Source organism: Phyllostomus hastatus, unplaced genomic scaffold (genome assembly GCF_019186645.2).
Source record: "Phyllostomus hastatus isolate PE091 unplaced genomic scaffold, TTU_PhHast_1.1 phas_contig_551, whole genome shotgun sequence".
Classification (NCBI taxonomy): domain Eukaryota; kingdom Metazoa; phylum Chordata; class Mammalia; order Chiroptera; family Phyllostomidae; genus Phyllostomus; species Phyllostomus hastatus.
The window spans coordinates 9,768,744-9,795,232 of NW_025333909.1; the positions used below are offsets into that span (position 1 = coordinate 9,768,744).

General features: G+C 38.5%; 1 protein-coding gene across 2 annotated transcripts in view; it reads left to right on the forward strand.

Moving 5' to 3' along the window:
* The window catches only part of KLHL4 (kelch like family member 4), a 49,468-nt gene extending 25,238 nt beyond the window's left edge, over window positions 1-24,230 (forward strand). For both annotated transcript variants that reach the window (XM_045847410.1, XM_045847409.1), the window contains 8 exons: window positions 2,016-2,212; window positions 5,563-5,775; window positions 7,834-8,020; window positions 10,671-10,895; window positions 13,257-13,419; window positions 17,071-17,283; window positions 21,122-21,293; window positions 22,769-24,230. In XM_045847410.1, the coding sequence (XP_045703366.1) occupies window positions 2,016-2,212; window positions 5,563-5,775; window positions 7,834-8,020; window positions 10,671-10,895; window positions 13,257-13,419; window positions 17,071-17,283; window positions 21,122-21,293; window positions 22,769-22,828 (1,430 nt within the window). In that variant the 3' untranslated portion in view covers window positions 22,829-24,230. The remainder of the gene's footprint in view (window positions 1-2,015; window positions 2,213-5,562; window positions 5,776-7,833; window positions 8,021-10,670; window positions 10,896-13,256; window positions 13,420-17,070; window positions 17,284-21,121; window positions 21,294-22,768) is intronic.
* Window positions 24,231-26,489: the final 2,259 nt, after the last annotated feature.

The following is a 26,489-nucleotide window of genomic DNA, read 5'->3' on the forward strand; positions in this document are numbered from 1 at the left end:
GCCATTTACCCTGCATTATTATTCCCACCTCCTGGCCCCTACAACCATCAATTTACTTGCTGTTCCTATGAAATCAGCATTTGTTTTTGATGCCACATAATAGTGATACTATGCACTATACTTTCTGTGTCTGGCTTATTTCACTCAGCTTAATGACCTCCAGGTTCATAAATGTCGTCACAAATGGCAGCATTTCCATCTTTCTCATGGTTAAATAATATTCCATTATATATCTATATATCTATATATAGATTATATATATAGATATCTCCCTCTTTACATATATTTTCTTCAAGATTCGATGGCATTTCCTATAGATATTTCCCCAGGAGTGGGGGTTCTGGATCATACTTAAAATTTTTCAAATTTTAAAAAAGAAGCTTCATACTGTTTTCTGTAATAGCTGTATCAGTTTACATTCTCACCAACAGTGCACAAGGGCTCCTTTTATGCAAAGCCTCATCTACATTGCTTATCCCTTCTCTTTTTAATAGTAGCCATTCCAGCAGGTATAAGGTGGTATCTCATTGTAGTTTGATTTGCATTTCCCTTATGATTAGTGCTGTCCAGCACCTTTTCATGTACCTGTTGGCCATTTGTGTGTCTTTTTTGGCAAAATGTCAATTCATGCCCTTTACTCATTTTTTTAATCGGATTGTTTTTGTGTTACTGGGTTGTATAAGTCCTTTACATATTTTGCATATTGGCCCCTGGTAATGTATATGGTTTGCAAATACTATATCTCCTTCTGTCAATTCCTTTTTCAGTTTATTTTTTGTTTTCTTTGCTGTGCAGAAGCTCTTTAGTTTATTTTAGCTTTTGTTTCTTATGCTTTGGTGTCTTATGCAAGGAATCATTGCCAAGGCCAATGTCAAGGAGCTTTTTGGTTATGTTTTCTTCTAGGAATTTCATTTACTTAGAAATTAATATTCTTAATAACCAGGCCAAAGTTCAATGTCGGTAGCAAATGGATCTTTACATCTGAATCTGAGAATAGTTCATGCTTCTCTGGGCCTCAATAAGGTATAGGCAGGACTGTTCTTTCAAAATCCAGGACAAGAAAGTCTGCTGATGGACTGGACCCCTTTGCAACATATTTTAGAGACTAACTAAATATAGAACATCTCACAGTATGTATTACCCTTTTCTTTATGCTTTTGCAACATATTGAATCCATACTAAGGTATTTTTCAAGGCCACATAACATAATTTATAAAATCCATATGCAATACCATTCTTTATAACTTACCTATAGTTTGGCTTACATAAAAAAGTCACAGCAACTTATCAAAATGACATACCATTTGCAATAACTAATCAATACTATTTGCTCCAAAAGAACACAAATATTTCAATATAAAGGAAACCATTTAATTGCCCTGATCTCATTTTAAAAAAATTTTTACAGATTATTTTCTAAACTGAGCCGATTTTTTATACCTAACAAAATAATCATATAAGAAGCAATTTTGTCTTTGAGGACTCTTGGCAACAATTTCTTTCTTTTGAAATAGTGTCACGCATCAATTCTAGCCATAACATTTGGTAAAAGTTATCATTCTCAGCTAATAAATTCAGATGACAAAATAAACATAGAAGCTCAATGTTCTTATTCAGCAAAGATATTTTTCCACACAAATGACAGGTACCTGTATGGCTGATTACATTAGTCTTACACACTATCACATAATGCTCTTGAACCATAATGTGAACAATTTTTGATACAAGATTTAGATGCAAGCCTAAGATGATAAATAACAAGTTGCTCCTTTTGCAATGATAGTACTCAATGTTCATTTGATAGAGTCGTGTTTGATAACATAGTCTCACTCCCACCAGCCATCTTACTAGTGTTTATACAGACTCTCTCACATATGTTGCCTTCCAAGGACCATTCCTGTACCCGAGAAGACACAGGTTCGCTAATGACAGAAATGGTGCATTTCAATGAACTAGCATATCTGGGTCTTACTTTATGGACATGTAATCATCCTCTACTTTTTCAACCCATCTAGGTGTCCTCCAACTGAAGGAAGATACGATTGAAAATTTGCTGGCCGCGGCCTGTCTCCTGCAGCTGACTCAAGTCATTGAAGTCTGCTCCAATTTCCTCATAAAGCAGCTCCATCCCTCGAACTGCTTAGGGATCCGGTCATTCGGAGATGCCCAGGGTTGCGCGGAGCTCCTGAGCGTGGCACATAAGTACACAATGGTAAAAGCAACTGATTCACATTAATTTGCAGTAATAGCATATTAACCCAATATCTAACTTACTGATTTGTTCTCCTTATATGTGAGTATAAGTCTACGTGTGTATGTGTGTGTATAAAACTTTTCCAAGTAAATATTATAGCGCTGTGATAAAATTTAAAAGCAATATAAACTAACAAATTATGGGGTTTCTGGATCATACTGTAGTTCTATTTTTTAAAATTTTTAGAACGTCAGTTAACAAATGACATTCACATAATAGACATTGGATTAAAACATTTGGGTGAACTGTACTCAAGCAACTTTCTCATTTTTGAAACTAAAAAGTTGTTTTATTTCTTTAAACATTTTATCTACTTATTTTTAGAGAGAGCGGAGAGGAGGGAGAGAGAGAGGGAGAGAAGCATAAATATGTGGTTGCCTCTTTCGTGCCCCCTACTGGGGACCTGGCTTGCTAGCAACCCAGGCATGTGCCCTGACTGGGAATCGAACTGGCAACCCTTTGGTTCACAGGCCGGCACTCAACCCACTGAGCCACACCAGCCAGAGCTCATATGTGTTCTTTGAAAGTTGCATGGAATAGAACTGTTTAGTCAGACAAGTAACAGTGACATGAATCATAGATCATCTGTAGTGAGGCAAGAAAAAGTAGACAAGGGAGCCCTGGCTGGCGTAGCTCAGTGGATTGAGCGCAGGCTGGGAACCAAAGTGTCCCAGGTTCGATTCCCAGCCAGGGTACATGCCTGGGTTGCAGGCCATAACCCCCAGCAACCGCACATTGATGTTTCTCTCTCTCTCTCTCTCTTTCCCCCTTCTCTCCCTAAAAATAAATAAATAAAATCTTAAAAAAAAAAGTAGACAAGGGATATTAAACATACCCTTAGCATTAATGCTAATAAATCCCAGATGCAAAGAATAAGATCCACTTTTGAACCCCTAAAGCAGTGAACAACACAAGAGATGGATCTTTCTGTGAAACCCAATCAAAAGGTAAATATTTCAAGCTAAGAAAATTGCTACAGTTATTTAAGATTCAATAGTAAAATGCAAGCTTAAAAGTGAGCAGCAGAGAAAAACATACTTCAAAATAACAAAATTAACATGACAATTTTAGGTTTGAGATGTACATAAATAAAGATTATTTTTCTAGAGTTTTATACACACCTTAAAATTTCCAAGGTTTCAATATTTGAATTCTGTCAAAATTTATTGTAAAAGTTCTTCCCTCTTCTTTCCATCCTTGGTCAATGTTGAAAATTTGAAGTTTCAAACATATTCCTGAAACAATGCCATTATGTGGAGAATCATATTCTAATGGATTGGAATTTTAACGTATGCCATTTAGTTCTGCTATTTATATTACTGTACCCTAAGCAAAAGGCCATAGAATCTATAATAGCAGCAGTTATATAGTTTAAACATTAATTCTACCATAAAAGCTTCCTGTTAAATTACTTAAATTCTTGAACTAAGTATTAACAGTTTCCTCTCTGGTATCTCACTTTTGCAGACAAAACACATGCCGATAAACAGCTTGAATTTTTTGTGCTTGTTGTTGCTCAAGATCAACTTCTCTTCCTTTTCCTATTATGTGAGTGAGTTTTAAAGCAGGATGTGCATCCCTCTTCTTTAGTTATTTTAGCATCTGTTATATATGCAGTAAAACAGGTCAAGTTCTTGATACAAAGATGCTTTTATAATACTGCATTACTGCATTGATAGTATCAAATGCAAGTCATTGAGCGATTTCATTACAGTTGTTTGAATCATAGACTCCATAAAACAAACTACTCTCCCTAATGTGTCTGGGCCTCACCCAAAAATACCATCCCACACACGTCCACAGTAATGTTTGGCCAAAAGTCGAGACAGTCCCTAACTCAGTCAAGCTGATACATAATATTAACCACCATAATCATATAAGCAGTAGTCTGCATTGATAAAAAATTCAGCAAATGTGGTACCTTTATTTGATAAGTTTTACAACCATGTAAGTGTAGATTTAAAGAAAGCATGCCACCCTGGCTGGTGTAGCTCAGTGGATTGAGCGCGGGCTGCGAACCAAAGTGTCGCAGGTTCGATTCCCAGTCAGGGTACATGCTTGGGTTGTAGGCCACGACCCCCAGCAACCGTACACTGATGTTTCTCCCTCTCTCTCCCTCCCTTCCCTCTCTAAGAAATAAATAAATAAAATCTTAAAAAAAAGAAAAGCATGCCAAAGAAAGGTGCAAAAAAATTCTCTTGAGTGGGTGCATAAAAGAAAGTGTTTACCTTGAAATTAGGAGCAAAGTAATTGTGAAGTAAAACAATCTAAAATTAACCTTAAAGCTGAAATAAATATTTCTATGTAGTACTGGATATTGCAATGCCTTATTGTAGACAATTTTAACTACTACATTTTTTATTTACACTAATTTACTAATTTTCTTTTTTTTTTTAAGATTTTATGTATTTATTTTCAGAGAGGGAAGGGAGGGAGAAAGAGGGAGAAACATCAATGTACGGTTGCTGGGGGCCGTGGCCTGCAACCCAGGCATGTACCCTGACTGGGAATCGAACCTGCGACACTTTGATTTGCAGCCCGCGCTCAATCCACTGAGCTATGCCAGCCAGGGCTATAATTTACTAATTTTCAATAGTCTCATCAAGCAGCCTAGAAGAAAGTCTATCAAAAATCCTAATTGCTGGCTATATTTAAATATGCCCATTGAATAAACCACTTTAATCATGTCTTAACTTTCTCCAATGCATACTACAGTTTGATTGGCTGTATAGGACCCACATTAGCCACTGAGTAGGTCTCCACATGGGCTGATTCCTGGGAAGAAGTCAAAAGATCAAATTAAGAGTGTGGAAGAAGCTAATCCCAGCCCTCATGGTGTAACTTCGAGGGGCTGAGGACTTCGGTGGGGGAAGTAACAGAGGACGAGGTGGACGTAGCCAGAGAACGAGGATTAGCAGTGGAGCCTGAAGAGGCGACGGAACTGCCGCAGTCTCACGGTAAAGCTGTAATGGAAGAGGAGTTGCTTCTCGTCGATGAAAAAGAAAGGGGTTTCTTGACACAGAATCTCCTCTTGATAGAGATGCCATTTTCTTATTTGAAGAGTAACCTCATTTTAACCATTTCACCTTCAGCAGTCACCAGCAGCCAGCAGCCAGCAACATCGAGGCCAGACCCTCCGCTAGCAAACATACCGTATTTTGCTGTGTATAAGGCGCACTTTTTTTTGCCCATTTTTTTCAGAGAAAAATAAGGATGCTCATTATACACGGGTGACTTCTTTGATGCACTTACATTGTTAAGAAGGTTCTAAAGTAACCAGGTTTCAGTAGATGCCGTTTCTTCTCTAGGAACACTTCATCGAGGTGATCAAGAACCAAGAATTCCTCCTGCTTCCAGCTAATGAAATCTCCAAACTTCTGTGCAGTGACGATATCAACGTGCCCGATGAAGAAACCATTTTCCACGCTCTGATGCAGTGGGTGGGGCACGACGTCCAGGCTAGGCAGCAGGACCTCGCCATGCTGCTGTCTTACATCAGACTGCCGTTGCTTCCTCCGCAGGTATGGGAATCCCCCGGCGGCGTGATTACAATTCACACGCCCACTACACAGTAGTCCACTCCTGAGCTTTCTCCTTTTCTTTTATTCAGAGGATTTCTGGTCACTGCGGTGCACAGGATTTGTTTTGCAGAGGAATATATGCAGCCTTCAATTAGCAATATTAATGATGGGGAGAGAGGAAACATGAAAAAAACTACCGATAATCCCCAAGGGCGGCGTACTCATGAGTTTCGGTTTCCTCTCACCAAACATCCCACGTAACAGGCAGGAAAAATGAGTAGGCTCACTTCGTCTTTCCCCGCCCCCTTTGTAGGCCAGGCAAGAATAATCAGTAAAAGAGAAGACTCTAGAAGGGAGTTAGATTCTGGATAACAGCTACTAACCTGGGTAATTTAGTTCTTGTGATGGAAAGAATACTCTAGTAGTTTCAGAGGCACTAAAGCAGGGGTGTCCAACTTTTTCGTATCTCTGGGCCACACTTGAAGAGGAAGAGCTGTCTTGGGCCGCACATTAAATACACTGGACACATAATCACAAAAACATCTCATCATGTTCTAAGTAAATTTACAGTTTTGTGTTGGTCCGCATTCACAGTCATCCTGGGTCACATGCGACCCATGGGCCACAGGCGGACACCCCTGCTGGCTAAAGCACCGTCCTAATGGCATCCCCATCATGGATGCTGAAGGATTATAGTAAAAATGATTTTTTTAATATATATTTTTTAAGATTTTATTTATTTATTTTTAGGGAGGGGAGGGAGGGAGAGAGAGAGAGAGAGGGAGAGAGAGAGAGACAGAGACATCCATGTGCAGTTGCTGGGGGCCATGGCCTGCAACCCAGGCATGTGCCCTGGCTGGGAATCGAACCTGGGACGCTTTGGTTCCCAGCCCGTGCTCAATCCACTGAGCTATGCCAGCCAGGGCTAAAAATGATTCTAAAAACAAACACCATTAAATGAGACGCAGGATTGAGCCAACTCACTGAATGTTAGTATGTGAAACTCCGTGAGGCTACAGCGCAGTCTCTCCAGCAGGGGTGTTTAATCCAAGGGCAAGACAACAGTAACATCAAGAGAAGAAACATTAAAGTCTATATGGCATTTCAGAGCCAAGCTCAAAAACTTTAGCAATTTGTGTGAATGCATGTGTACTTGTGAGATGGTCTATTTGATTGATCAGATTCTCTAAGCCTGGGGACTTGTGAGAAACTCAGCCTGTCTCTATCACAGAGCAAGCAAGACAATTTCTGGGGGTGACACCAAGGAATCTCTGTTTCAGCAAGTTTTCCAGATGATTTTAAGACATGCAAAAATTTAAGATGCACTGTTAATAAAAGATTAGGTACCTTTAACTTCACGATGCCCGAGGTCTATACGGCATTCTTTCAGGAAAATGCTTAGTTGGAACTTCTCTGACTTCGCTGGAATGAGGGGAAATATCCAGCCCAAACACATAACCTCCATTCCCACCAGTTGCTGGCTCTTTCTCCCTATGACATCGTGGGCCCAACACTCAAAGAAATTAATCTAAATGACCTTTGACAAAGTTCCGAAACAAACCCTTAACTTGTCGACTCATCTCAAGAAAAAGACTTGACCTAGTTCTTTTCCCATTCAATAGCGTCTTATTGACTGCTGGCGAGTCATGGTTAGAAAGGATCACTAGTCTGTTTGTGCCGATATATTGGCATGACTAACACAAGCACTTTACTGGTGTACACAGTTACATGCAAAGATGGGAAAAAAAAAAAAGACCTACTCTCAAAATACTTCCCAGAGGTGATTTGATGATAAAGATGCAGCCTATTATGGGTGATACTGTTTTATTTTAACTGGGCACGTTGGTCCTATCCCCTCTAAATCCACCAAAAACAAGACTGCTTCTCTAACTACATGCCATAAGTGAACAAAAAATGTTACCAATAAGTTACAATATTAGATAACAACATTTCTACATTTGAATTTGCGTGAATTTTCTCCAAAGTTATATAAGCGCAAGTACATTCTTTCGAATGGTGAGCTCTTCGCTTCATACACCATGTATCATTACTTTTCAGTTACTGGCAGATCTTGAAAATAGCGCCATGTTTACCGGTGATCTTGAATGTCAGAAACTCCTGATAGAAGCTATGAAGTATCACCTCTTACCCGAGAGAAGACCCATGATGCAAAGCCCTCGGACGAAGCCCAGAAAATCAACTGTGGGGGCGCTTTACGCTGTGGGAGGCATGGATTCTACGAAAGGTAATGGAAGATCGGCACCTAACTCATTGCTGTCAACTTCCTGTTAGATGCTCAAACACCCGCTAAAAAGAACCTTGAATTATTGATAACAAGATCAGAAATTCAAACCTGGAAAAAAGTGGGGGTTATACATAAGAATTTTATCAAATGGAGTAGGGAACAGTTTCTGAGGCCAACATACCTACCCTGAACCCTTCTTAGAACAAATGTTTCTATAACTCTACCTTTTTTTTTTTTAAGATTTTATGTATTTATTTTTAGAGAGGGAAGGAAGGGAGAAAGACGGAGAGAGAGAGAGAAACATCAACGTGTGGTTGCTGGGGGTCATGGCCTGCAACCCAGGCATGTGCCCTGACTGGGAATCGAACCTGCGACGCTTTGGTTCGCAGCCCGCGCTCAATCCACTGAGCTACGCCAGCCAGGGCTAGCTCTACCTTTTTTACACTATTTCTCAGTCGATAGTCCCATGCTGCCAAAAAAGTGAGGCAGGGATTTTGCAATTAAGAGTTGACCATGTAGGAAATAAAACCAGTCCACTTAAAATTTGTCAAATTACACAAATAAATGTCATTTGACACAGTAGAAAATGATGCAAGAGTCAAAGTTCTATGTTACAAAAACTGATTTTTTGGGGGGTATATACAACTGGAAATTGGAAAACTATATAAGATCTATGCTAATAATCATAAAACTATAAAACATGAGTTTATAAATGCAGTTATTTCCAAAGTACTAGAGTATCTTCACAGAACTAATGTTCTTCAGAAAATAACAAATACAGTGAGGTCCTATAATTAACTTTTGAGTCTGGAAACTTGATATGTTATTGCATTTTGTTGAACAGAATGAATAATAACAGCCGTTTACCATGCATCTTGTTTCATATTTACATTAGAAAAGGACTAAATACAACATGCAAGCATAGTTTTCCTTAGTTCCTGATTTTTTTAAAAGCCTAACCTGCAAAGTGAGTTATGGAAAATTTTCTCTTTATCTGTTTGGTTTTTATGTTTTTTGGTTTTGTTACTTTTACAGGTTCCTGTTTAAGTTAACATTGCATAGGTGAATGTGTTATAAAAATGGTAATAAATCAGACAGAAAAAGACAAATACTACATGGTTTCACTTCTATTTTCACTGTTTTATAAATCAGACAGAAAAAGACAAATACTACATGGTTTCACTTCTATTTTCACTGTAAACATAAAAACCAAACAAAGGATCAAACAAAACAAAGCAAAAAAGTGCTCATTAAAACAGAGACGCCCTGGCTGGCGTAGCTCAGTGGATTGAGTGTGGGCTGCGAACCAAAGCATCACAGGTTCGATTCCCAGTCAGGGCACATGCCTGGGTTGCAGGCCATGACCCCCAGCAACCACACATTGATGTTTCTCTCTCCCTCTCTTTCTCCCTCCCTTCCATCTCTAAAAATAAATAATAATAAAAAATAAAACTCTTGAGACAAATACACACAGTGCATCATTCATCATAAAATATTTAGAATTAGAGAAAAGAAAGAAATACTGTTTCCACTAATGCAAAATACACAGAAAACCTCTCAGAAGAAACCATAGATAGAACATACACCCTGTTTATATTTTGACTTAATATGACCCCATATCATACAATTACAGCTGGCCAGTAACTACACTTCAGAGGTTAACTATATTTTCGCTATAACCAATGGGTTATATTTTCTCCACAAATCTCCCATTAGAAGAACAAAACTGAAAAGTGTTTTTTTATTCTTATGGCTGACTTTAAAATTGGGATGAAATTATCTACACCTGTTACACGCTGTCGTAGGTACTCTACACATGTAAATAATAATTTTTCATTTTCCATCTTAGTTTTTAGACAGAAACTTCCCTGCAAAATCAACTTTTCCTAAAGAAAATAGCAGCAGCTATTGTGAACGACTGATAAAACGCATTGCCAACAAAAGTGACCAATGTATTGTGAAGTAGTGACAATTTACTGTGATAACAGTGACAATATACTATAGCAGTAAACTTGGTATTCCAGTAATTGAGTAGAAAAGGAACACTGATTAACAAATGAAGGAGACGGTACCTTTGAATTATATTTTTCATTCTCATAAATAATACATATTCTTAATTATAATCCTTTGTGTTGCCATCATGAAATATTGTGAATGAACAACAAAGGCCCATTTAAAAGCAAGTTTCCTTCCTCTTTCTTCAGTCATTTCTATTTAAGTCAACACGGAGGTACACATACACAAAGCGGAATAAAATGAAAAGGCATGATTAATATATTGAATAGCCATAGGTAATGAAAATCATAATGGATGGATAGACAGTCAGTAATAGCTTCTAAGATAATTTTCTTTTGTCAAATAGGACGTTTGACACCTGTATTAGTACTTCTGGTAGCCAAAGAAGCCATTATGAATGTATAACCCATACATATTAAATAAACTATTTCTTTCTGAGTCTTTCATTTGGATCTAGGAGTGGTAAAATATCACCCTCCGATTGCCTGCCAGGTTGGAGAATCACCTGGACTACTTTCATTTTTATCGCAATAACAGATTCCATGCTAAAGTACAGGTATGCAAATAGGATGTAAATGATGCCAATTCATTTTGTACGATTGGTTTTTACCATTGTTCAATATTCCTCTCGCAGGTACCACTACGATCGAAAAATACGACCTCAGGACCAATAGCTGGCTACATATCGGCACCATGAGTAGCCGCAGGCTTCAGTTTGGAGTTGCAGTCATTGACAATAAGCTGTATGTCGTGGGAGGCAGAGATGGTTTGAAAACGTTGAATACTGTGGAGTGCTTTAATCCAGTTGGAAAAATCTGGACTGTGATGCCTCCCATGTCAACCCATAGGCACGGCTTAGGTAAGAGCTGGATGTCCCTAAGGCACGGGTGTCAAACTCATTTTCACCGGGGGTCCCGTCAGCCTTGAGGTTACTTTTGAAGGGCCGAATGTAACTTTAGCACTGTGTAAATGTAACCGTTCCTTAACTAGGGGCAAGGAGCTCGGTGCCGCCACTGGGTAGAAACAAGGTGCCAGGCCGGATAAAACAAGGTGGAGGGCCGGGTTCGGCCTGCAGGCATTGTGTTTGCCACCTGTGTTATATGGTATCTGAGGAATACATAGTTAATAGAGATATGGAAAAAATAAATTCAGCCCTGGCTGGTGTGGCTCAGTAGACTGAGCGCCGGCCTGCAAACCAAAGGGTTGCCAGTTCGATTCCCAGTCAGGGCACACGCCTGGGTTGCGGGCTAGGTCCACAGAAGGGGGCGTGCGAGAAGCAACCACACATTGATGTTTCCCGCTTTCTCCCTCCCTTCCCCTCTGTCTAAAATAAATAAATGAAGTCTTAAAAAAACACACAAAGAGTACCAAACAAAAAATAATTCAGCTGCACGTCTTGGGGATGCAGCAAACCCCTTCGTGAAAATGTCTAAGCACGTGGTAAAAGCCTTTCAAACTGTTTTCTCTTTTCAGAATTAGATGCTTGCTAATCCTACTGGCATTCCACTGGTATTTCAAGGGGTCCCACTTTACAAAGGATAAACACGTGCAGAAGGATTACGTTCTTGAGGAACACAAACTGTAATAAAGACATCTTCCGAACTCAGTTTAGTGAAAAGAGCACTTGATGACGGAGAGACACTGCTTCCAGTCAGAGGGATCAGGTCCCTTCTTCTCATAGGCAAATCTGTATTTCTGCAAAAAGCCTTACGACTCGGTTCAAAGGCAGGGATATTTAGAGAAACCCCTTTGGTGTTGAGCACAGCTCTGAGTTACATGTAAGGCGGAGGTTCCAAAGAACTTTAAGGAAGTTCTGGACTTCTGGAACAGTGGGTAAATTTGATTCTCCTCATTATCTCTCAGGTTACTTCTGTGTTGCTCATGCCATTCTTCATGCATTTTCAATATCGTAGTTTGTTTAAAACAGAATCATTTCCCTATTTGGAGAATTAAGGGTTATACTGCTAAAAGTAGCAGATCTAGGTCTGCTATCATTTGTCTCAAATTATCTGATAAATGATCTATGTCAAGTGGTAAACGGCAGACAATATGAACTATATCTTCAGCTCCCTTGTGTCAGTCATTCCTAGACTCAGGTTAGAAAGTTATCTCACAGAGAAATCAGATCAAGTTTTTCAATCTATTGATGTTACCAAAGAAGTTGGATAGTTGATGAGGATAGACCTGAGGCTCGCTGAGATGCGGAGGAGGGTGGAGGAAAAATTACGTGCATTCCTAGAGCAGACGACAAACAGAAAGGGGATATTTATAGTCTCTAATAGAACAAATGTCTAATTACTCAAAAACCCTGTCTATTTAGTTATCTCTCAAGAACCTTTTTTTATCATTATCATAAAAAGCAGAGATTAGAAAGACCTGCCACAATTAGCCTACTAACATTTATCTAAGAGTCCGCGTCATACATAGCTCATCTTCCTTATGTTCAAAAAATGCCATTGAAATTACACCAGAGCCCTGGCTGGCATAGCTCAGTGGATTGAGCGCGGGCTGGGAACCAAAGTGTCCCAGGCTCGATTCCCAGCCAGGGTACATTCCTGGGTTGCAGGCCATAACCCCCAGCAACCGCACATTGATGTTTCTCTCTCTCTTTCTCTCCCTTTCCCTCCCTCCCTTCCCTCTCTAAAAATAAATAAATAAAATCTTTTAAAAAAAAAGAAATTACGCCAGAAAAACATCAGCTTCCCTTTTTCTATCACATCCCCGGAAATGCTGTGTTCAACTACGTCCTTTGACTTCAATGTTACAAAATGATACCCTCCTATAATAATGGTAACTATGCCCGAAAATTTCCTAGGGATACAAGACTGTATTTAGTTTCATATCAAGATCAGTAAATTATCCATGAGTACACAAAATCATTTAATAAAGAAAAAAACAAAAACAAAAACCAGCCCTGGCTGGTGTGGCTCCAAGGATTGAGTGCTGGCCTGAGAACCAAAGGGTTGCCAGTTCGATTCCCAGCCAGGGCACATGCCTGGGTTACATGGGCAAGGTCCCCAGTAGGAAGCGCAAGAGAGACAACCACACATTGATGTTTTCTTCCCTCTCTTGCTCCTTCCCTTCCCCTCTGTAAAAATAAATAAAATCTTTTTTAAAAAACAAAAACAAATCTTAAACACTTAGTTGCTTGCATAATGAAAGAATAGCCATTATATGTGTCATACCTAGGGGCACCCTCATGCTGTTTTTCACCCTTTAGGCGTAGCCACACTGGAAGGACCAATGTACGCTGTTGGCGGGCATGACGGATGGAGCTACCTAAACACTGTAGAAAGATGGGACCCTGAAGGCCGTCAGTGGAATTACGTGGCCAGTATGTCCACTCCTAGGAGTACAGTGGGCGTTGTTGCATTGAACAACAAGTGAGTAAACCAACGCATGCGTGGGCTTGGCTCCTAGCTCATGTGCTACAGCATTTAAGCGATGTGACCCAGCAACCAGTAAGCATTCCCAGTGACCACAGTATCGTAGGTATCAATAAGGCCTTGGTGGGACTCCTCCCTTTGCTATGATGGAAATAGCGTCTTGGCCAAAAAGTCTGTTACACTTTTTCCATACGATGGTGCTAGTAGTGCTTACTTGTCCTTGACTTCACTTGAAACAATTTTGTTAGATTGTATTGTGACAGCTATCATATCAGCATGCATTTAAAAACTTGCCAAATTGGGGGGCTTTTGTGCAGCCATTTTAATATTGAAGATGGAAGAAGGTACGCAACATTTTTGGCATATTATGCTTTACTATTTCAAGAAAGGGAGAAATGCAACTGAAACCCCAAAAAAGATTTGTGCAGTGTATGGAGAAGGTGTTGTGACTGATCAAATCAATCAGAAGTGATTTGCCAAGTTTCATGGCACTATTGACATTTTGGCTAAATAATTCTCTTGCTGTGGGGCTGTCTTATGCTTTGTAAGATGTTTGGCAGCACCCCGGCCTCTCCCCACTAAAAGCCAATAGCAGGAGATGGCCCACATACTCAAAATCATACTAAATATCCAAATCAATCAAGTTACTGGTGAAAATGGAAAATGCGTCTTCTATGTTACGGAAAACAACATAGATTTTCGGCCAACCCAATACTTGCCTAGAATGAATATTGAATTAAATATGCCATAGTCCCGTGCTGTTCAAATGTGGTCCTGTGACTAGGAGCGTCAGTATTACCTGAGATCCATATAGAAAAGCTGAATCCTAGACCTACTGAATTAGAATGGGCATTTCAACAAGGTCCTCAAGGGAGCTGTGTGGCCATTAAATTTGAGAAGCACTTCTGGCTTCAAACCAGTCCCCGTTTTCCCCTCAAGAAGCTTCCACTTATCACTTAACTTATTCTTGACTTACCAGAATTTTGGCGTGTATTTGTAATACGGTACGTTTTAGTTGGTTCTTTACCACATACTCTCTTGAGTATTAAGAGTCTCCAACTCCATGATGACATCTAGTCCCATCATTCTGGATCTTTCCCTCTTCCTGATCACTTCCTTATAAGAGGAAGCTAAGATCTTAAAACCCAATGAAGTTAGAGGTTGTTAAGAACTTGACTTCTTAGCCTTGGCTGGCATAGCTCAGTGGATTGAGTGTGGGGCTGTGAACCAAAGCGTCACAGGTTCGATTCCCAGTCAGGGTACATGCCTGGGTTGCAGGCCACAGCCCCCAGCAACCACACATTGATGTCTCTCTCTTTCTCTCCCTCCCTCCCCTCTCTAAAAATAAATAAATAAAATCTTTTTTAAAAGTAAAAAAAAAAAAGAACTTCTTAATTATATGTGCTTTCTGGCAAGAGACCTCTGGAGACAATGTCCAACATATAGGAAGGGCTTGAATGATAATAAATTCGGACATCAGGATGGGTCAGTGGCAGGAGCCTTGTATGTATGTAGTGACCATGTATCAAGCCAATGCCTCTTCACGTCAATAGGCTAAGATTGATTTTAGCACCTTATGCAAGAAAAGTAGGAAATGTCTACAGTTAGGAGGGAACCTAGACTTACAGTATCTTAGAGCTTAGAATAGTCTGAAATCTGGTTATCTCTACCCTGACCTGAAGACTATCAGGTGACTCGGTAGCAATCTGCTACCTATCATCACCATTAGCAGAACAGGCCGAAATAATCCAACTTGATTATTTTCACTTTGTTTTGCTGTTGTTCACACTGAATATGAATGGCAGTGGTAGACATATGGCTGAGTAAATGTTTATCCTCTTTACTGATGCAGAATTAAATGCAAATTAGGTTAAAATATTGCTCATCAAGAGAATTGACATTTTTAAGTTTATGGGAGAAATGTCATAGCTAATATATATTTCTCAGGAAAAAATTGGTTTCTAGGTTCGATTCTATTCCCTTAGTCATTTATCAAGTTAACATGTTCCTACGGACAAATGTATGTTTTTACTAAATAAAAGAGCTCATAAAAACAACATCGATTCTAATGCTAGGCGATTGAACGTAGACACATTGTAAGGTTGCTAGAGTTGGTCCTTGCAAACATCCTAGCTTTTTTTTCTCATTTTCAGCTTTTAATGAGGTATAATGCCTCTTATCTGAATGTCATTTTCCATGGGACATCCCCATTTGCCCACCTCCACCCAGCCACCACCCCCTCCCCTCTGGCCATTCCCACACTGCACTCTGTGTCCGTGTCGTGCATGTGTGTTCCGTGGCTGACCCCTTCCCCTCCTTTCATCCAGTCCCCGCTCTGTCCCACCCATGCCTCTGACAGCTATCAGTCTGTTCCATGTGCCCACAGCTGTTTTTATTTTGCTTGCACTTTATTTTGTTCATTTGATACTAAATATAAAATCATATGGTATTTGTCTTTCTCTGACTTGCTTATTTTACATAGCATAATAGTCTCCAGGTACATCCATGCAGTCACAAAAGATAAGATTTCCTTCTTTTTATGGTTGAGTACCATCCCATGATGTAAATGTACCACAGCTTTTTGATCCACTCATCTACCGATGGGCACTTGAGCTGTTTCCAGATCCTGGCAATTGTAAATAACACTGCAGTGAACATAGTGGTGCGTATATTGTTTGGGATTGGTGTTGCAGGACTCTTAGGGTATATTTCCAGAAGTGGGATCAGGGATCACTGAGTCAAAAGGTAGTAAGTTCTATTTTTAATTTTTTGAGGGACATCCATACTGCTTTCCACAGTGGCTGCACTAGTCTGCATTCCCCCCAACAGTGCACTAGGGTTCCCTTTTCTCTACAACCTCGCCAGCACTTGTTGTTTGTTGATCTGTTAATGATGGCCATTCTGATCGGTGTGAAGCGGTATCTCATTATGGTTTTAATTTGCATCTCTCTGATTAGTGACTTTGGACATCTTTTCACCTGACTATTGGCCATCGATATATCCTCTTTGGAGAAGTGTCTATTCACATGGTTCGCCCATTATCTAATTGGACTTTGTCTTTCTTGTGTTGAGTTGTATAAGTTCTTTTTATATTTTGGACATTAAACCCTTATCAGATGTATCATTGGCAAATATATTCTCCCGCACAATGATTGGGTTCCCTTTTCATTTCAAGGATGGTTTCCTTTGCTGCAGAGAAGCTTTTTAATGTGATATGGTCCCATTTGTTTATTTTTCCCTTTGTTTCCCTTGCCCTAGGGGATATATGGGCAAAAGTATTGTTGTTCATGATGTCTGAGATCTTAGTGCCTGTGTTTTCTTCTAAGATTTTTATAGTTTTGCAAAGACTTAAGTCTTTTATCCATCTTGAGTTTATTCTTGTATGTGGTATATCAGTCTAGTATCATATTTTTGCACATACCTGTTCAATTGTCCTAAAAGCATTTATTGAAGACACTGTCTTTGCTCTATCGTGTGCTCTTGCTTCTTTTGTCAAATACTAATCGACTATAATGGGGAGGGTTTATTTCTGCGCCCCACCCTGTATAGCCAAGAACCTAAAATGCTTTGTACAAGGCTCTTTCAACTTCATTCTATGTATGAATTGGAAATTGCGTGTGTGTGTGTGTCTGTTTTTTTTTTTCCTAGGCTGTATGCTATTGGTGGACGCGACGGAAGTTCCTGTCTGAAATCAATGGAATACTTTGACCCACACACTAACAAGTGGAGTCTATGCGCTCCAATGTCCAAAAGACGCGGAGGTGTGGGGGTTGCAACGTACAATGGGTTCCTGTATGTTATCGGTGGTCACGATGCCCCCGCTTCCAACCACTGCTCCAGGCTTTCTGACTGCGTGGAACGGTAAAAAGATTTTGTTTTATTTATGTATGTATGTATTTGGTTATTTATTTCAGGATTGAGAACTATGTTTAGATTGCCAGAAGTTGTTTTCCAAGTAAGTTTTAATCCTTTCAGAGAATCAATCCTTTGTAAAATTGCATATTTACCTTTAGTGTCAAAATATTCTGAAGAAATCCACCTCCTTATGTGTTTCAGATCCGTCAAAAGAAACGTATGAGAAAGAATATGCTGTTTTATTGTCTGATAGTCACCTTATGAAATAATAAGACAGCCCTGGCTAGTGTGGCTCAGTGGATTGAGCTTGGGCTGTGAACCAAAGCGTCGCAGGTTTGATTCCCAGTCAGGGCACATGCCTGGGTTGCAGGCCAGGCCCCCAGTAGGGAGCACATGAGAGGCAACCACACATCAATGTTTCTCTCCCTCTCTTTCTCCTTCCCTTCCTCTCTCTCTAAAAATAAATAAGTAAAATCTTAAAAAGACAAAGGGATATAAGAATAAAGAAATTTTATGCCGAGCAGTATCTCTCAACCTATTTACCAGCTCAAATCAAAATAACTTTACTGTATGAAAATTCAAATCAATCATCAAAAGATAAAGACACCACCACATATTACAAAGAACTAATTTCCTAAGGGAGGTGTTAATAATGTTGTGAAAAATGAGTCCATTGCATTATTTAATTTCCCAAAGGTAATTTCTTTTAATGGGAAACATTCACGTAAATGAATAAAGTATGCTAAGTTTGTTAAAAATGTGTCAGTCATATGACTTTGTAGTTGTATCATTTCCCCTTCAAGATATATTCCCTTCAAGATAGAAAATGTGCATGCAAACATAATAGTCAAATAATATTATTGGAAGACCAAATGACAAATTTACAGTCGGTATGGTTATTAGAATTCACAAGACAGAGATCAGCACGTGATGGTGTCTTCAGAAGAAAGCCATGGAATGGGAGTAAGTGGGAGAAAACTGTACTTGAACAATGATTAAAATAGAATTAAAAAAAATAGAAACAAAAAAAAACGAAGAAAGTCATGGAGTAAGTAGAATTTGTAGTTTGTAAACATACGAATAGATGGAGGGGGTATCAGGTCTAGGGGAAAACACAACCCAAATCATTGGTTGTTTAAACATGTGTTTTTTCTTTTCCATATATTTATAGATTCTAGTTTTCCTTCTGCTGTTGATTTATAGTTTAATTCCATTTTGAAAAGACATGGCATGTTTTCAACCTTGTTGAATGTATTCAAGACTTGGTTTGAGGTTTAACATGTGGTCTATCCTTCATACAAATATAAAACTAATATGTCAAAGATTTTACATAAATCATTAATTAATGAAGTAACCCATAAGATGTTAAAACCAGTTCAACAAAGTTTTAGAAGAAACAACATGTAGACAATTATGTAGACGGAAAAATTGTTAATGGTTGCAAAGGTACTGAACATCCTATAGGGAATATAATGTCATCTGAGGGTCATCGTTGCTACATGGTAAAGATTAATTCTCTCTCTATAAAGCAAAATTCATCTGTATTGTTATGCAGAAGAATCACAAGAAAACTCAGTTTTCTACAACTTAACTTCTATACCTGTAGAGACGTAAGATAGGCTTGTTGGTAGAAAGTCAATCCAAGCTGCACACTCTGTGGAATCATATTGTCCTGCCCAGTAGCTTAGGCGTCTCATCCAATTAAGATAATTCATTCACCTGGCTGGCGTAGCTCAGTGGATTGAGCTTGGGCTGCGAACCAAAGTGTCGTAGGTTCGATTCCCAGTCAGAATACATGTGTGGGTTGCAGGCCATGACCCCCAGCAACCGCACATGGATGTTTCTATCTCTCTTTCTATTTCCCTCCCTTCCCTCTCTAAAAATAAATAAATAAAATCTTTAAAAATAAAAAAGATAATCATTCAAATGAACTGTTTCTTAAATCATTACATAAACCTATCTTGGTTAGGTCAGGGATTACTGTTTCTAAAATGTGGTTGAAAAAACTAAAGCAAAGAAGTCAAGCAAGTCATCTTTAATTTCTCTTAGTGGGGGAAGAAGTTTAAAACGCATCCTTTTACTTCAGGCTCCATTTCAGTTCCACTATATTATACATTGGCAAAAGATATGTGCGTGTGTGTGTGTATAAAATCTCCAAAGTAAGGAGAGATAGACAAGCAAAGGAGAAACAACAATAGAGAGACATGATGCTATTTTAATTTGAAAGTGACGCAGGGATTAATTTTTTCTTTAATAACTTCTCCCATGTTTCTTTACAGATGGTAACCACATTACGAATTTTTTTCTGCAAAAGACTCAACATTCCCCTCTTTTTAATCAAGCAGTATCAAGATCAAATTAACATTAGTGGTATTTTTGTATTAATTATCATGCCCAAGCATGACAGTCTTGGGTTTTGGTTGCAAATCTCTCAGGATATCTTTTTATGAGCCTTGGCTCACTGTTCAAATGTGTGTGTGCTCTTATGCTGACTGTAGCCTCAATGGTAATTGTGTTGAAGGTTCAACTTAGCTAAGCATACAGCTATGGATTTTCTGGTTCCGGGATTTATTAGAACATCAAAAGTTAAGGCTATATGCCATGTGACACTCAACAATATGCACTGGATATTGAGCTTATCTTAATTATTGATGATCTCAGACATTATTAAAAATATTACTGGGTATGAAGCCAAGTTCAAATAGAAGCTGGGATCAGATGATTTAGAATGTGATTAAAAAGATTAAAAACATAAATAAGAGTCCTAGCTGGTGTGGCTCAGTGGATTGAGTGCTGGCCTGTGAACCAAAGGATCGCTGGTTTGATTCCCAGTCAGGGCACGTGCCTGGGATGCAGGCCAGGTCTCCAGTAGGGGGCACATGAGAGGCAACCAAACATCAATGTTTCTCTCCCTCTCTTTCTCCCTTCCTTTCCCTCTCTCTAAAAATAAATAAATAAAATCTGTTAAAAAACATAAGAGAAGTAATAGAAATATAAGGAAATCAGTACAGGCTAATAAATTGATGTGGTTTTTTTGTAAAATAATTCTTTATCATTGGATTTTACAAATAGGTCCATATAAAATGAGAGTATTTCCATGTACAATTGTATGACTTTTCTTTCATTGTTCACTTCATTAGATTTTAGTTATGTATTTTTTTTAAATAGGATTTAAATTGTAGGACAGAATTCCTGGAGAACATTTTAATTAATATTACTTACTGAATTATCTTTCCTTTTGCTTAGAGAAATGTTTGAGTATAAAGAGTTAACTCCAGATTAGGATGGAAAAAATCCTAGGCTCCCATGAAGATAAATAGGAACTCTCATAGGAGAAAAATACAGACTATGGTCATTCTAACCACAAATAGTATTAAAACCAGAATGCAACATTCTATAAAACTAAACAGCAATTATACTGAGATTTACTTACAATGTGAGCTCTCATATAAACACAATCAAGCATCTGAATGTATAGTGTTGATCTACAGAGAAAAAGAGAAAAACGTAAGCTCTCCCAACAGCATAATGAGAGGGAGCATTTTTTTACATAATGTTAAGATGCTAATAAGTGAGATTTCCTCATAGGGAATCTGAGTACTGACCAAACTAATGCATGGTGTTTTTGCAAAAAGGCATTTTTGCTATGCTTTGCGTGACCTGTGGTAGCTGAAGAGGTTTTTGTCATGCACTATCCTTTACATTTATTAGTCAGACTATACTTGTTATTTATAAGGTATTTTAATCCTTTATATTAGAGACGTATACCCATTATAAAAACGTATTATTTTTCATTTGAACACGATTGGACTTCTCCTGTACATTGTATTCCCAACCCCCTAAGGTATGATCCCAAACGTGACTCCTGGTCAACTGTGGCGCCTCTGAGTGTTCCGCGGGATGCTGTTGCCGTGTGCGCCCTGGGAGACAAACTCTTTGTGGTTGGGGGATACGACGGACATTCTTATTTGAATACCGTTGAATCATATGATGCACAGAACGATGAATGGAAACAGGTACTCTTAATAAAAGTGTTCAACTCGGAACATTTCTGGTTTATCTAAAATGCATTTATCTATGTTTGGAATTAATTCCATTCTCTTCCTCTTTAGGGTCTAACCAGATTGTTTTCATGAAATGTGTAGTACGCGCTTTATCTGTGTGATAGAATATTACTAGTTGATCTAATTGATCATTAGCAAGATCCATCATTACGTATATGAATGGGGCCAGACCAATCCCTGACTTTGTCTTATCAGTTATGTCACAGAATAGTGAATCAGCTTCAGTAACTCAAGAGCTGTTCTGTCTGGCCAGCGCCCTATGTATGTATTAATGACTTGGGAACCAAAGAGCAATACCCATCCCCAAAACCTGCCCCTTCTTATCAGCAGGCACCCAAGGAGAGAAATCATTCTATCTTCTCCTTATGGACATTGTATGAACTTCCATAGTCGTAACTTTTAATCAGTCATTCGAGGAGTTCAGTGCACAGTTAAGAGGCTGCAATTGAATCCTCTCCAGAGTATTGGGCATGTAACAGAAGAAATGACAAGGACAGAATGAGATGGAGCACTGAAAGGACTTTTTCAGGATGTCCAATGCAAAATAGAAGCTTTTGACGGGTTTTTTCAATGATAGCTGTAGACTGATTGCAAAATATCTACTGGTGTTTCTTTTACTTCAATTATGGGTTAATAAAGATGAAAATATGAGTAACTCTTCACCATTTCCATAAAGAGGCAAACGTTGTATTTCATGTCTAACTTCCCTTATACTGACTTCTTAATGTCCTGTATTCTACATAGTGAGCTGGTTACTATTCTAGATAAATACACATTCATGCAATTATAGCTGATAATGGGTTTCCATCTCTTCTTTCCTTCAACAATGTGATTTATTAGAACCCTTGGAATCATTCAAATTCTGCCCTGTCGGTAGTATCACTGCTTAGGACCAGCTAGAAATGGAAGCAAACATTCTAGCAAACAAGGAGTTAGGTCAAATACAATCATCAAAATGACTGTTAAACTGGTGCAGATTACTTTCCTGAAAATTGTAGACCAGGGCCTAAGTGTCTTCGATTCTATTTCTGGCTTTTCACTGTTTCATTGCGTGATGTTGGAAGGAGTGAAAACGAACTAACAAATAATGGAATTATAAACACTATGTGCCAAATTATTTTCATTTATTATCCTTTCACCTTGAACTTAACTCGAACAAAACCTTGAAGGATAACTATTGTCAGCTGTAATTTTTCAAGTGAGAAAAAATTACAGGAGAGGTGAAACTTAATATCGCATCTTGTAAGGACTATGTTTTTTTCTACCACACTGGACTGTTATCTGGGTTATGTTTTCTCTTGTTTTTTTGCACAGCAAAGGTCACACCACAGTAGCTGAAGGCTTGATCAACTCCAACGTGCTATATTATGCCAATCACAGAATTCATTCAAATATCATTTCTTTTCTGCATTTGTTTTTTGTGTCAGGAAGTTCCTGTTAACATCGGAAGAGCTGGCGCTTGTGTCGTGGTCGTGAAGCTACCCTAGAGCTATCTCATCGAAGGGAGGAGAACTGGATCACTTTCAGAAGTAGAGTAGGAAGAAGAGAAGAAAAAAACATGTTATTTGCTTCAATTAGTAGTCAAAGATGAAAATCCTTATGTTATTTTAATGTGTAGTTCTGATTGCTCTCATTTGTGAAGGCAAAACAAACTTTAAACGTGAATTACATATAGTGTTAAGCATATGTGTCGTTACAGCTGGTAGTATACATGGAAATCGACTTCTCTAAGTCTAGCCTCATTGCTTAAAAATATTTAAAGGGAATTAACAGTGGCCAAGCTATGAAAGGTTATAAAAGCATTATAACTTTTTAAGTCAAGAGTCTGAGAAACTAAAAATAGTTTCTATTTTGAAAAAAAAAAACAGGTACTCTATTATCTGGAACATAACTAAAATAAAAGAGAACCTCTAAAGCTTACAATATAAGGTCTGATTTTCAGTAAGGCATCATTCCCTTATTCAAACAATATCCCAAATGGCTTAGTAATACCTCACATCTATTAATAGGAAACCTTTCACTATGTTGGTGAAGGAAAAAAACTGATGAAAAACTCACTGGTATAATTTCTTACGATGATCACAGAATGTTAAAATGTTCACAGATTTACTCTTTCACAGTTCCATCTTTCAAAGCACACAGATAAATCTGGTGTCCCTTAACATGTTGTCTTGTTAGCTGTGTGACAAGTAAAACGTGGCTGTACTTTCATCTGCACAATCTGTACAATGATAGGGTGAATATTTATCACATTGATACAAACTGTGACCTCGGCTGAGAGTGTCAGGGCCTCAGTTGTAAGAAAGTAATACTCCCTTCAAAACAGTTCTGTGACTGCTGTCAACACCCACCATTAAGTTTAACGTTTTCAAAATCAGTTTTTAAAGTGCGGTGAAATTGAGAACGTGTTCTACAGTATTAACACATGGAAACATCAAAACGTTTGACATCCATGGTTATTTCTGTATTTACCTTTTATGTAACAACACATGCTTTTCTGTCAATGTTATAGCCATCTAGTAGAAAATGTTAAGGATGTTCACACTACAATAAACATTTTTTAATTAAAAAAATAACAAAAAAGGTTAGTTCGATAGTCCTTTACCTTTAAATTTTTATTTGCATTTATCCCATTATAAAAATATTTAAGATAAAATGTTGAAAAAGACTTCTTCATGAAAGTAACTTTTCAAATAAATATACAATTTCAGAATTTCTGCTATATGTTCTTTTAAACAGGCTTTGTATGGTAGCTATGTGAAACCAACAAGAAAAATGCAGAGACATGCTTATAAAATGTACTATTACATGCTAAGTTTTAAAAAAAGAGCAACATACGTTGTACAAAAACATTTGTACTTTGACAGATTGAATTTAAATAAAATCTATTTCTTCTGGTTATAGAGTGTGTGGCTTTATATTGTGAAATGCAGCTTGAATTGATTGTTTTCATATTGATTGTCCCCAATAGGTAAAATCCAGGATTTCAATTTTTGTTTGGTAATCACTATCATCTTTCTGAGGATCCACTACTCTGCGCCCCTCAGGCTCTGTGATGATGAGTGGCCCCACAACACCACCATCTCCTTGAGGAACTTCTAAGGGACGTCTGTACCACACAGGAGTCGCAGGAGACTCCAGAGGACTAAACTTGCTCCCTCCTCCTACCTACCTATGCCGTCCATCAACTCAGCTGCGATGTGCTTGCTGTCCCTCTTTCAGAGAGAGGTGGCACTGAAACCAGATCTCCTCCTAAACAGGCTAGGATGCAAACTCTGCAGATTGTAGACTTTTCCCTTTTCTTAAGGTCTGTAACCAGACGCTTACCCCAAGATCTTAGTCCAGGAAGAGAAAAAAAGGCCATAAAACCTGTTTCCTCGGCGCTCATTATCCTGTCGTCTTTCTCACATGACAGTCATGTGAAATAGCAGGACAGGTCTTCCAGTTCCTCTTCCCCTTTGTATTGGACTTCCTTTGCATCATAGTCTCTGTTGATGGAGATACGAAGCCACAGCCTAAGCAGTGAAAACAGTATCTCTTTCCTAGTCTGCAGATGAGGTTATGTGAACTGCCGGTTTACCCACCTGCCTCTCTGTATGTCAAACTTCCAAAAAATGTTTATGGCTTTTTTCCCCCACTCTCTTGACAATACTTGTTTTCTAAGATTGTTGCCTGCTGCACACTAGGGAAAAATCCTCTTCTCCATGCTAACAGTTTAAAACTGACACCTTTTGTTCACGCCTCTGTTATAATCCTAACCTTTCGCTTCCTTACACGTGCACAGAGAGAAGCAAGCATAAACATTGGCAGAAATCGGCACATCTAGCAAAATGTGGGAACTCTTCATACCTGAGTATAGGTTAGAAAATAAAAGTACATTAATATTCTTCAAAACCAGTATCCCTATATCATGAACATTTATCAAGAATTTATTGTGTCTTAGTCCCTAGTGACATTCATAAATCAAAGCTAAATTTACGAAATGTCTACGAAATACAGGTCTATGTAATTTATGTTCCAAGTAACAGAATCACAATCTCATGGAGTCTCTTCTACAAAGTCCAGCTGAATTTGCTAAATTCACATTTTATCTGAGGTCATAAAAACCCTCATACAAGTAGCCCGGTTGCATGTGCTAAATTCCGCATCTATCCGAGTGGTTAAATACTCTTATGTGGATCAGAACTAATCAGAACTTAATAGAAATGGGTCACATAGAGGTTCTGGCCACCATGGAACAACCAGTTTTATTTTTAAACAGGCCTGAAAAGATGGTGCTAGACATTATTAAACTTATTTTAGTGACCACATGGTAAGATAATATAAATGTTTATGTTGTACATCTGAAACTAATATAGAAACCAATATAATGTCATATGCCAGCTATACTTTAATAAAAAATAAATGTATTATGCATGCTGTCATTTTGAAGAAGCCAAGATTAGAATATTACAATTAAAGCCCTGCAAAAAATGTTACATATCTCCAGGATCAGAAATTTGATATATTGGTCCAGGGGGATTTATTGGGAAAGATCGTCAGGCATCCTAGTAAGAGATACTGTTCCATTAGTTTTTTTTATTATTATAACTCTGTGGTATGAGTATTCTTTGTGATTTCAGCTAGTGCCAAAATTCCTGGCAAAGAGGAAGTCAGGCATAGGCCAGTTTAATTTCACTACATAATGTAAAAGAAAAATCATGTGACATGGATGCTATAAGGTACCGTGACAAGGACACATGCTTTCCACTACAGCACATTTTCTGCCAAGAACATACATCTTGGAAGAGTGTCATGTTTTATATTGGTCTAAAAACGGGACAAATTCATATTCCTGAAGAAGATGGCAACTTTCAACTGAGCTATTAGACGAAGTGCTTGTTTTTCTATGTTGCCATCTCTAAGGTAGACTTGAAGGTTTACTACTGACCTCCTGAGACAGTGCTGTGATTAAAAACAGTGATACCCTGGCTGGCGTAGCTCAGTGGATTGAGCACGGGCTGCAAACCAAAGCATCGCAGGTTCGATTCCCAGTCAGGGCACATGCCTGGGTTGCAGGCCACGGCCCCCAGCAACCGCACATTGATGTTTCTCTCTCTCTCTCCCCCTCCATCTCTTCCCTCTCTAAAAATAAATAAATTAAATCTT